Raw genomic sequence first — 13762 nt, forward strand, 5'->3', positions numbered from 1 at the left:
TTATAATTGAAAACAAATGTTTTAAAAATTAGAACCATGCAGGGGTATGAAGGATATGTTTGGTCCTATTGGTGTCAGCAGGGCGAAGATACCAACCGCAATAAAATGAGTAGAATAAAGTATTGTTCTTCTCAACCACAGCCATATTTTGAAATGTATCATGAATACTGTGAAATATTGTTTATAATAGATAACAGCATACGGGTGTTTCAGATTTACGTAAATCTAGGTTTTATTCATTTTGATCTCAACTTATTTACAAATTAATCACATTTATATGGCTGCCCATCTCACAGAAGTGAGTGAAAAAGTTACAGCTATTTGAAATGCAAAAATGACCTCTATTTACACACACAGACACTTCATTTCATGGACCAGAAAGGCTTGGGTAGAAGTTGAGTGCAATATTGCATCGTTCATTAGAGACAAAATCCTCTTAAAATCAATGGGGCTGACTAATGTTAAGTGAAACAATTACCTAATAATGTCCTCCAGGCAGGAGACAGTCATTTCTTAGGGGTGTTTTGGTTTGCATTTCTTCATGAGTAACTTGTTTGATTTAATGGCTTAAAGCAGTGATGGCTAACCATTATCTTGTGGCATGCTGAAAGTGTGTGCACACTCACCCATAATGCAATGTGTATGCGACCCCACCCTCCATGCACCCCGCACCCCATGCTTGCATGCCTGATGTCCCCTGCACTCCACCAGCTGAGCTCGGGTGATGGCCCGTGTGCCCACATAGAGGGCTCTGCGTGCCACCTGTGGCACACATACCTTAGGTTCACCTTCACAGGCTTAGAAGTTCCATAGAATTACCATAATATAATTATCAGTAGTCCTATATAAAATTATACAAAAATAATCTCAAATCCATGGCATTCTGTGGGGAGGACATGAAAATCTGTCAGCCTTCTAGGTCACTTCTAGCACCCAAAAATGATAATTTGGTTAGGTTTGTTTGCCTTCAGTTCACATATATAATTTCCATGATAAGGTTCCTGCATAATTATTTTTAAACAAGAAGTCCTCCTCTCTCCTTGACAGCAGAGGATGTAAAAGGCAACAGAGGAATCCTTGGGAAATGGTAATAGGGAATGTTCATCTATTGTCTTTCTGGTCTTCAGACAGCTCTCACTGTGGTAGGAAGGCAATGGCAACCCTAACTCCGTGACAATGCAACACTTCCCAGGCAGCTGATAGCCTTGTTGCTCTTTAAATCGCACCTCCCTGCAATAATTATTTCACATATCAAGGAGTGGTTTTAATTTATGCTTTTTTTCATAAAAAGAGAAATATATTACTTCTTGTAGCAAATTTGTACTGTGCCAGTTCGGATCATGTGCCTGCTGCTGCCCTCAGTAATGTGGTCAGATTGAGTCAAACATTCCCCATCAGTGAGTTTAACAGCATGGTTCTAGGTCAGCAAAACAGCATGCAATATTATTGGAAGGATCTGTCAGCTTAAACTGCACAATTAAATTCACACGTTTCAGAGCAACTTGGGTGATTGCATTTTCATTATGCAAGAATTGGGGAAATCACTGTGTATTAAGAGAGTGATTCTCTAAGAGCTCTTTGTTATGACCATGTTACTGTGCTTTTCTCACTCTTGTGACAGAAGAAACGTATATTGGTATAAGGTACACTGTCTTTACTGTACTGTAGCTGCCACACTACATTTTTTCCTCCCACCTCCACCAATATGTCCCAAAGGAAAAAGCAATCACAAGTTGTTGGCCTGAAAGTGCACTGAATATCATTGAGAGCTCAATCTTTAATTTGGATTACCAGTATTTATTTTCTTAGCCATATTTTTAATACCGTATTTCCTAGATGCTTCCCAGAGGCATTTCCTAGAGGCATTTTGCTCCTTGCAAGAGAGTGATAATCCTATGAAATGATTTCATAGATGGTGCCATTTGGAGATTGTCTGAATTCCAACCTCCCTATTCTGAGATGATCCCACTCCACCACCCACTACCAAAAGTCTGGCTTAATGATTGGAAGAACTGATTTTAATTAAATGGCAGAATAAATGAAACTAGAGGGGCCTTGGTGCTTTTGTGCATTTGGATTTTTCATTCCTTTCTTCTTCTCTATGAATTGCTTATGACCATGCAAAGAAACCTTCTCTACCTCAACCCTCCATTCCACATTTGTATCTCTGTGTTACATATTTTTCACACAGCACAGCACATACACATAGCACATACACATGTCAAATAGCAGCATTGCTAGTAGACAGCTCTATCAATCCTCTGAGAGTTTGCTATTCCAGTGCAAAGAAAAACAGGCCAGGTGTTTACTGTCTCTTGTTGACCAAAGACAAAACGACCATGAAGGCACTGTGATGAATGACTAAATGACAGTGGAATTTCCACAGCAGGCTGTTCAGACCAACAGGAGTGGGTTATCTCTGGGTCATCCCCAGGCTCATTTCAGAGGCACCCTAAATCAGTGATGATGAACCTTTTTGGCACTGAGTGCCCAAAATGGAACGCATGTGCTGGATCGCCGGCAGCCCAAAGACCAGCTGGCTGGCGCACACATGTGCACCGGCCAGCTGGTCTTTGGGTTTCTGGAACGTGCATGCATGCCAGCCAGCTGGTCTTCGCATGCACCAGAGCATCAGAAACCCAAAGTCCAACTGACGATTGCACGCATGCCCACAGAGAGGGCTCTGCATGCCACCTCTGGCATGCATGCCATACGTGTCCTAGATTGTCTCCAAGAGAACGCTTGGATAGGGAGCGTAAAAGAAACACCCAAACTAGAACTATTAAAGAAAGTTTCAAAAGTTCCTCAGGGCTGTGGGTGAGGTTGTGGTAATCTGAGTCCCAAAGTCTCACCAACACCAACTTTTACAGTTTTGGCTGCCAACAAGATTGATGGGTCACTTTCCTCTCGCATTAATGGAAGAAACACTGAAACTGTAATGAAAGTTTCAAAATGGGCTAAAGGTGGTTAAACACATACAGACAGAAACAAATCACGCTTAATCAAATGAATGAAACATACTGGTAACATTCTAGGTTGGTGGTCCCCAACAGTGGTGGGATCCTCCCAATTTAACAACCAGTTTCACAGTTTGAAGAAATCTTCACTTCCAGTTTCTTCGGAGGAGTAACACAGCTGATCATGTGGCAATCTGCTCTGCTGCACAAATCAGCTGAGAACATAAAGGTAGGAAAATAAGACGGGCAGCAGGTGTGGCCATCTGATTGTCGGGGAGAAACCGGTTCGCTCCCAGCGATCATCGGAGCTACCAGTTCGTCCAAAATCAGTCTGAACTGGTAGAATCCCACCCGTTGTCCCCAACCTTTTTGAGCACCAAGGATCAGTTTAGGGAAAACAATTTTTCCATGGAGCAGGGGGTGTGTGTGTGGTTTGTGCTCTACCTAGATCCCGCACACGGACAGATGAAGCTTTGCTCACTTGTGAGACCGGTTCCTAACTGGCCACGGACTGGTATCAGTCCATAGCCCAGGGGTTGGTGACCCCTGTTCTAGGTTATGTTCCAGCTCCTTGTGCATTTTGCTAAAATTATGGCTTTGTCCTGTCCTGTATATTAAGCAGAAGGTGGGCCCTGTCCTGAGTGTTAAGCAGAATTAGACCCAATGGAATCAGTGGCATTTAAATAAATCATGACTAACTTAAATCCTACTGATTTCATTACATCTTCCCTAACCATTATTAAATCTTCCTTGAACTCATTGGCCTATTTACACTAACATCAGTGGGAATGTAATATTCAGGAGATGAATGCAAGATGAAAAAAATAACCTAATTAAAAAACCTGTAAAGCAAAAAAGTGTCAAGGACTAAAAACGTATTCAATGTTAATAGAACAGGCACTTCACAAGTTGTATCACTCTGTGAAAAGTTCAAGATGTACAGTCAGCTCTGAAGAAGTGCTGACACACTCATTCATACCAAACTAGAAAAATGGGAAGGAATGAGAGAAAAGGCCATGTTCGTTGCTCAATTTAATCATCTCATTATTCAGTGAGGGGAAAAACTTGGAGATGCAAAGGAGGTAACTATGGCTTACAGGTTATATTGCTCTAATTTCCTTTGCTTTACTGATTAATGCTATAAACCTGTGTACACATAATGGACTAATACAAATATCATATGGCAAACAGGCAGAATGCCACACTGAAAAGAAGATAATTGTGCAGAGTAAGGAAGATGACATTGGTAGAGATATGCAGGAACCATTACCTAAACTGAAGCATTTAAATCACAACAATAAGATAATATTCAAAGCTAGCTCAGGGAGATTCCTCCCTAATTCAATGAAGTACAAGGAAGTAGATAAGGAGGAGAAACTACTGCTTTTAGAGTGACTATTGTATTGAGCATAGCCATTGAAAAAGGAAAGTGTCTTGTGACAAAAATGTACACTTTTAAATTTTGAAAATGTACACTGTGTTTCCATGTCACTGCCGTTTTTGCCACCTCACTATATAAAATGGTTGATACAAATTAATCTGGAGATATACCCAGTTACCTGAAAGACTTCCTCTCCTTTTAGAAAAGGCCCTGACTATTTTAATTGTGATAAGGGAAGCAACATTGTCCCCCATTTGGAGAGATTAGTGAAGCCAAAGCCCAGAAATGTTTTCCCATTGATATGACTGGCCCTGTGGAATGGGGGCAGTATGATATAGCTAAGTACCGGTAACCATTGCACCTGAGTGGATATAATGTGCCAGTGAGTTGATCAAATTGGAGAAAGCTTCTGTGATTTTTTTCAGAAACCTGCATAGATTAGACTTTTGTATTGCTACAATTTCCCAGAGCCAACAAGAAGAAATGTATTATATTCTGCAAACATATAAATTTAGGCATTTGCAGCATCATGTTCTAAGATCTTTTATTTCCCCATAATTTTTGCACTGAAATAAAATCTGAGACCATAACTAGGAATGTTGAATCATGATATGGCTGCCAAAATACATCTTCGTATATATTACCATGCATAATATTTCTCTTAGTATGGAAAGAATCTTAGTTTAATATTTAGCCTTAACATTATTTAACTATATCTCTGTTGTAGTATGAATATAACATGCAACTGCAAACAGCTGTGAAAAAATCCAACCTAAATATGTTATGAAATTGTCTGCAATTTTCAATGACTTCTTCAGAAGTAAGCATCACTGAATTCCATATTTATTCTCAGGTAAATTTGTATAGGCTTGCAGGTGGGAGAATTCATCATCAACATTAACTATGGTACTAATTACACTTAGAGCTGTCAAAGTGTGAAGCTTAAGAGTATCATTTCATTACCAATGGGTGCTGAAATGCCAAAAATTGCCATTGGCTCTTCCTAGATTAGTTATTACTATTCCAACATTGATTTAAACTAGGCCCTATCAGCAAGACTAGTGATAAATATTCAACAGGTGTGCTGAAAAAAATGCATACATTTGACTGGCTGACACTGTTTTAGATGAGAGGCCTCAGTGTGGATGGACCACTGATAATCAAAAAGATTGTAGAAATGAATTCTATCTTTATCGTGTATGTGATAATGAATAAATGAATTATCATATGTGATAATTTTAAATCAGAAAGCAACTCCGTCAGCAATCTCAAAGACTCAGATTTTGACAATATAAATAGGAGGAGATATATGGAAATATTCCATGGAACTTGGGTCTGTTTAATTCGGTAGAAATTGTTCATGGTAAGTATGCTGGCTAGCTGAAGTATATTAAATTACAGGGGCAATGTGGTTTACTTGAATTAATTCATGTTTTTAACCTTGTGGCTCCCCCTGCAGGATATAAAAGAGTATTTTTTGCCTTCGTGATGCCTTCTAAAAGCATTGTTTCATTAGCTTTTCAAATTCTAAATATAGAAAAGAGAGTAAAACACTCTTTTAAACCTACTTTTCCCCTTTATTTTAATATATGCATTATGAATTTAAATGGGATAAATGAACATGATAGCCTATTTCATCAATATTTGAGCCAGGCTTGTTAAAGGGAAAGCTTGCAGGTCTGCTAGTTGGAGCTGCACAAGACTTGCCGAATAGCTTGGAAAATAGAGCTCTTCCAATGAACGTATCTTAAGAAACAGTATTCTAAGCTAATTTTATAGGCAAATACTAAGGTGTTGGCTCACATGTAAAGCAATGGGAATTTCTAGAACGAAATGCTTTGTAATATAGTAACAACAATATCTTTGTACAACACTGGATGTTTTCAAGCTGTTGCTGTTGTTTTGAGGTTGATGGATTCTGTAGCTACAATTCACAGCAAATCAGATTGTTGTCTTTTTTTTTTACAGGGCCACTCAAATAAAGACATATTCCTGGATAATGCGCAAGTTATTCTGGTGGGGAATAAGTGTGATATGGAGGATGAAAAGAATTATTCCTATTGAAAAAGGAAAACATTGGCTGATCAGTTGGGTACATGATCAACCTTATCTTATTTTTTTCCTCCTCCTCTCCCTTTCTTCCCCGACCTATAGCCACATTCATCTTTACCAGCTTTTCCAGATATTATTTATTATCAGCAGACAAATCAGTGTTGAGATAATCTCAAAGCCATATGTCTGTCATTGTGTCTAAGGTTTTTATCCCTCTAAACATGAAAATTGAGTTAGCAATGTTCCCAGTTCCAATATTTGATTCAAGTAAGGCCTGTAGGAATCCTTTCCCCATTACTTTATTTCACAACAGGCCTTCTTACTGCGTTGTGTTTTCCCTTCAGATTAAACTTTGTGCCTACCTTCCTGTTCCTCTCCTTGTCCAGTATACCTATTAATGAATTGATCCATTTCATATGTCATTATAACTATACCAGCCTTCTGCTTATGCTTCTATTCTGACATCTCAGTTTGTATCAGGGTTCAAGCAGGGGTGGGCTTCAAAAATTCAGCAAACGGGTTCTCTGCTCAGTTGCTGGGTAGGCGTGGCTATGGTGAATGTGGCCTAGTCCTGCACCACGGCAGGGGGGGGGGTTCACCTTTCCCAGGCTATGGAGGCTTCCTCAAGCCTCTGGGAGGGCGAAAACTGCCTCCCCTGGGCTCCAGAGGCCTTCTGGAATATCCGTAATGCCCCCTCCTCAAGCCTCCACTGTGACCCCTGCACTTATCTCGCATCCAAAATGGGCCGTGTGGAGACTCCTGGGAGGGGCGTGGCAGGGGTGGGGCATGGTGGGCATGGCCAGCCAGATATGGATTTGGAGGTGCTCCGAACCAGCCATAACTTTAGCAATGGGTTCTCCCAAACCTGGACGAACCTGTAGCAGCCCACCTCTGGGTTCAAGTCTTAAACTTCTCTAAAAACTTCTCCTTTCTCTCTCATTACCTAACCCTTCATTCAACCCCACTGTGTACTCTGATGTTTAAATTGTATGTAACTAGATTTCTGTATCTGCAGGGTTTTCTTGTTTTTGTTTATTCTAGTCATGGCTCCAGGATCTTAGTCTGATACTTATCACTGTCTTTCCACTACTTTGCAGCAGATAAGATTACAGTGTCACGCAAATAGGTAATCACTGAAAGCTGACTTGGAAGTACATTGACTCACATAAAAATAAATGCTGGGCTTATGCACCCCACTAAACATGAGATTGCTTAAATACACTTTAATTTCTCATTAAATTTATATGACGCCCATCTCCCAATAGGTGATTTTTATTCAATAAGCACAGTTGGATTTGCACAATATCGTACCATTGATTTAACAAGGATAATTTCTAAAACTAAGAAGTGAATTAATACATGAAATATGAGTACAGTTGCATCAGAGAAACTGAATGTGCCGTAGAATGCAAAACCAAGGAAGATTAAAGGAAGATCAGGCTTAAAAACATACACATCAGCTTTGGCTGAACATCTCTGGCAAGATTCAAATCACAAAACAGGCCTGAGGAATGTCAGCATCCTGGCAATTATAACAGCTGTTTTTCCAGAATTCTTAGGGAAGTAATAGAAATGATAAACATTGAAACGAGGGAAATTATCAGCAGTATATTTATATGACAATCAATGACTGGTTGTGGGAATTCCACTCCACATATAGGATCTATAGGCCTGAGATATTGCCAAACTGTTTCAGATCTTTGAAGAGTATAGCAGCACAGCTAGAAAAAAAAAGTCACATATTCATTGTCTCACCAAACATTTCCTAGAAATCATGTCACTGATAAAGGTGGCTGTGAAATCCTACAATACATGATTAAATGTTATAGTTTAACAAAATGTGTACATTCAAAGACAGCTACCAGGTCACATTTCAAACATCACAAATTATGTAGGTTTTCGACAAAAACAATTGTCCATTGTTTAATATTTTAGTGAAGAACCAGGAGCCTGCAATTAAGTCATGGATTTAAACTTATTAGTAACAATCCTTTATCAGGAAAGAAAGATACAGTATGTCTATGCTTTGGTCCCATTACCATAGCTGCTACTAAATATTATTACACCTCTCACCACGAATTATTGGTACTTATGAACATTTATAGAAAGGCAAAGTGGGAAATAACCACAAGAGAATTGAGATGCAAAGGTATATCTGACAAATCAATGGTGCTCTATGAGAAAAAGACCCCAAACCCATAATTTCCCACTCATCACAACGGACATACCCAATGGTTAATATATGCATTCCCCAGAAGTATGAAGAAGTAGAAGATTGTTAATTATTCAGCTTCTTAAAAAAATATATGGATTAAATACATCTTGATGTGATCGGAAAGACTCAAAGGTATTTTTTCAAAAGGCAACTAGACTTTGTTTTTCTTGAAGACATTTTGCTTGTCATCCAAGAAGCTTCTTCCTAAAAGTGAAGAAACTTCTTGGATGACAAGCAAAAGGTCTTCAAGGAAAAACAAAGAAAGTCTAGTTGCCTTTTGAAAAAAGCACCTTTTGGTTAGTGGTTTGGATCCGGACCCGGCGCAGCCAGTATGCTGCGCACAGGGCCGGACATCCTAGACGGGCACGTGCGCTGCGTGCACATGTGCACACCACTGCCCTGCAACACCCAGCTGCCTGGGGGAGGTCGCGCAAGCGCCGCACACTGTGCACATGCCCGTCTAGGATGCTCAGCCCTGTGCGCAGCATACTGGCTGTGCCAGGGTCTGGAACCAACTACTAATCGAAAGGTGCTTTTTTTCAAAAGGCAACTAGACTTTGTTTTTCCTTGAAGACATTTTGCTTGTCATCCAAGAAGCTTCTTCACTTCTAGGAAGAAGTGCCCCTAGATGCCCATAGAACACAGGGGGTGGAGGGCCAAACGAGCCACTGTACCGGTAGATGGTGGCCGCGTCTCCCCGCTACTCCCAGTATGGCTGTACTGGGCTGTATCGCCCGAAACCTACCACTGCTTTAGGTCGTCTTCAAGATGTATTTAATTTTGCTTGTCATCCAAGAAGCTTCTTTAGTTTTGAAAAAGTTTCTTAGATGAGAAGTGAAAAAGCTTCTTGGATGAAAAGCAAAATGACTTCAAGGAAAAACAAGTTCAGGTTTAAATTGTCCTTTGAAAAAGCATATTTGGGGACAACCATGAGCTGAATGATTAAGAATTTCCATAGATTTGGAAAAGCTTTTCTTATGTTATTAGCAAAACTTCAAATTCAAAATCACTTATTAGTTACATTTTACTAGTGAGGATGTTCAGAATACACCCTTATGTTGCACAGATACATTAATGGACTACTGAGCTTCTTATGGAAATCTTGCAGAACCCAAGTAGGCAGAATCTGGAATACATACCCCCAGTTGGACCATTCACAGATTAAATGCTTTCAGAAACTTTCTTTTATATGGTGTGAGACAATGACAAACCATCTTACATCCTCTGAACCTGAGGTGTTGTTCTTGTAAGAAACCAGCTGCTTATGAACTGAGCAGAAGATTTAACTCTAAAGTAGTATGAAGTGCAACCTTGGGATAAGCTGATCACTGATTTCTCTTACTTTGTTCCAAAATAAAAACTAGGGTTTGATTACTTTGAAGCCAGTGCGAAGGAGAATATCAACGTGAAACAGGTCTTTGAGCGTCTTGTGGACATCATTTGTGAGAAGATGTCAGAGAGCATGGAATCAGAAGCTTCAAAGGCTACTGCTGGGAAGAATGTGCGGCTCACATATCAGCCACCACCACTGCAGCAGAAGTGCTCCTGTTAGTGCCTCAAAATTCAGTAGGAATTTTTTCTCTGATGAAGGAATGTTTTCTCATCATTTACTGTCTTTAGAAAGGGATGTGTCTGTTCTGGTGGAACTACTGTTAAGTACATTTGTTCAGTGTCCACAAAAATCCTGTAACATATTCTGCACTATGAATAAAATAAAAAGTGGCTGTAAGTGCTAGCATTTCATTGAGAATTTATCTTAAGATTTAATATTTTATAGTGTAACCCATTCTGAATTATGCTTGGTGTTTCTAATAATTTATTAAAAATTGAGCAGATAACATGAATTCAAAACACTTCTGGATCTGTTCATTAGAAGTCACTGCTAAGATTGAAGTATGGTTTAAAATAAATAGCATTTAGCTGTAATGAAGATATACTTTGGCTGCATGTTGATAAAAGACAGACGCAAGTAACAGAATTATTAGCAAGTGCAGTAATGATTTTAAGATGCTGAATTGCTCCATTTCTTTCATTTTATTTTTTGGCAGTCTTTCCAACCCTATTCCACCACTCAGTCTCCAAATACTTCTGCTTATTTGATAATCAGTATCTCTGAACTCAGTGGTAATTATTAAGAAATGTAAGGAATCTTGATATAAATAAGGTTACAATGTTCTCTTCACCATTATTAGAAGAAATTCAACTCTGTTTAATGAGGCTTATTCTGTTAACCTAAATAAAATTATACATAACATTTACATAAACATATACAATGTTCATTTCATTTCAGCCATTGTATGGAGTGTAAGTAAAACAAAAATCAGTAATTGTGATTTTTTTCTCAATTTGGAATTATTACAAAAAGTTTTATTTTCTTGTATATTTATGATATATTACAAGATACTAAAAGTGCTTGTAGTGTATTTGTTGTTCTTGATAAGTTTTTGGCAAAATAAAATGTTATTTGGTAACTACAGGTTATTTTATTCATTTAAGTTGCTGATGAGTACAAATAATTATCCAAATATAGTAAGTAGGAAATTCTTTCAAATGTATGGCTATGCTCCAGAGTAAAATTCTTTTCTAAAACTGCTAGGTAGAATAAACAAGGAAATTCAGGCAATGTTAAGTATATTATAATTTATATACCATGTTAGGGCTGTAAATCATGTTGAATTCTACAGATGGCTGCCATGCTAACACCAAAGGAGAACTTATTTTTCAAGTATCACCTATGAAAGAGAAAAACTTGCTAGATCAATCTCAATCCCTGATGTAAAGAATTTGATTTGTTATAAATACTGTTCTCTATTGATCCAAAAATGATGCTGAAAATTGGGAAAAGTGACAAGGTTTGAGTTTCTGATATGAAAACTCCTGTTGGTGTAGATTAGAACAAGGCAGGGAAAGCATGCATAGCATAATTTCTAGCATTTGTTGCAACTTCTTCACCAGTAGCAACAATGTTCCTGTGTAACAAACATCACGTTGCTTATGTCTCTTTGCACTGTTTTGCAGTTTTTTTGAGGTTCTTTCTACTCATCAAATCAGGTCCCATTATCTTTTGAGTTACACTGGTGACACAGACAGATAAAACCTCAAGCTCCTTTGTGGAATTTTCGCCAAAGACATGTATTTCTTAATTGGGTATTAACAAAAATCTGGGATTTTCAGATACAGAAGAAAAATACACTGCTTGAATTGACTTAACTATACTATGGTTAAGAAAAACCTTACTATGAAGCCTAATATAAATAAAAATATAAATATGAAATAGTATATTTAATACATTTTATGTTTACCTTTTGCCTTCCCATCCAGCACTCCAGGTTCAAAACACAATAAAGATAACATGAAATACAATAAATTTCAGCACGAAGGTGTTCTAACACAACTGGGTCAATTGAAATTAAATTTCCATGAAATTAAAGCAACAATTCTATTAACAGTAACCCAGAAGTCAAGTCTCAGGTAGACCCAACTTCTGATAACTTCATCGCAAAAGGTGATCCCATGACCCCAGGACACTGCAGCCATATAAATGTGAGTCACATGCCAAGCATTTGAATTTTAATCACCTGATCATGGAGACGCTGCAACGGTCATATGAAAAACGGTCATAAGTCACCTTTTTCAGTGCTGTTTTAATTTCAGCCACTCAACAAACTGTTGTAAGTCAAGGACTATCTGTGCTACAATTAATTATGTACAGTTAATGGAATTTATGTACACCAATCTTGTATGAAAATAGAGGGCTTTTATCCACTCTCCACTTCTTTTTCTTTGCTACTTTACATTATATGAGAGGCAACATCAGCTGCTAAGTTGCAGGTGGGATCAGAGAGGTACTTCTTGGCTATCCCAAGCTAGCCCCCCTTCCGTCTCTTCCCCATCCATTACATCTGCCAACATGCCACTTTTGTCTACAAATACGTTAACTTCTACAAGTAGTCTTTGACTTATGACAATTGAGCCCAACATGACTGTTGCTAAGTGAAACATTGGTGAAGTGAATTTTTCCCCCTTTTACAACCTTTCTTAAGGGATGTGGTGGCTCAGTGGCTAAGACCCTGAGCTTGTCGATCAGAAAGGTTGGCAGTTCGGCGGTTCAAATCCCTAGCGCTGCGTAAGAGTGAGCTCCCATTACTTGTCCCAGCTTCTGCCAACCTAGCAGTTCGAAATGTAAAAATGCAAGTAGAAAAAATAGAAACTACATGACCACGGAGACGTCTTCGGATAGTGCTGGCTCTTCAGCTTTGAAACAGAAATGAGCACTGCCCCCTAGAATCATGAACGACTAGCACATATGTGCGAGGGGAACCTTTACCTTTACAACCTTTCTTGCCACAATTGAGTGAATCACCAGAGTTTTTAAATTCGTAATGCTGTTAAGGGAATCTGGCTTCCCCATTGACTTTGCTTGTCAGACGGTGGCAAAAGGGGATCACAGGATCCTGGGACACTGCAACCGTCATAAGTATGCATCAGTTGCCAAGCGTCTGAATTTTTATCATGTGACCATGGTCGCAAATGTGAACAATGGTCATAAGTCACTTTTTTCAGTGCCACTGTAACTTTGAACGGTCACTAAATGAACTGTTGTAAGTCAAGGCCTACTTGTACTACATCCAGTGCAAGAACCCAATATAAGAAATGTAGGAAAAAATTTCCTTTCCTAGAGAGTTTAAGAGATCTCCCAAATGTGGATGGACCCTTAATTCCCAACAGCTCCAACCAATGAGTGCGGAACGCCGAGAGTCGTTGTCCGACAAACTCAAAATACACCGAAGTTGTTGATCCATGTCGCAGAGTAACCCAAACCGTTTTTCCTTACAAACCAATTCTACCGCCACGAACAAGAATTCCCGTGTCTTGGTCGAACGTCAGGACGGACGTCACACACTTGCACAGAAAAGCAACATTCCATTTCCGAACGGCTCGGCCGCTGCTGGCAGAGAGCTAGCAATGCTTGGCTCTGCTCCCGCCTCCTCCGCCCCTGTACGTATCTATCAGAGAAGCGATTTTCCGAGAAACCTCGGGATTTGTTGGCGGGGATCACGTGGGCAAGAAGCGGGTTTCTGATTGGACAATAGCCGGTATGTTCAGCCCCTTAGCACTGGCCTGTGATCTTGGAGGCTGAAACGGCCCGGCCGGGTT

At 39.2% G+C, this 13762-nt stretch overlaps 1 protein-coding gene across 1 annotated transcript in view; it reads left to right on the plus strand.

The window, feature by feature from the left end:
• The window catches only part of RAB3B (RAB3B, member RAS oncogene family), a 78763-nt gene extending 67849 nt beyond the window's left edge, over positions 1–10914 (plus strand). Inside the window, 3 exon segments of the mRNA XM_032218369.1 lie at positions 6307–6332; positions 6335–6430; positions 9970–10914. Of these exon segments, the coding sequence (XP_032074260.1) occupies positions 6307–6332; positions 6335–6402 (94 nt within the window). The 3' untranslated portion in view covers positions 6403–6430; positions 9970–10914.
• Positions 10915–13762: the final 2848 nt, after the last annotated feature.

The sequence above is a fragment of the Thamnophis elegans genome, chromosome 5, assembly GCF_009769535.1.
Source record: "Thamnophis elegans isolate rThaEle1 chromosome 5, rThaEle1.pri, whole genome shotgun sequence".
NCBI lineage: Eukaryota > Metazoa > Chordata > Lepidosauria > Squamata > Colubridae > Thamnophis > Thamnophis elegans.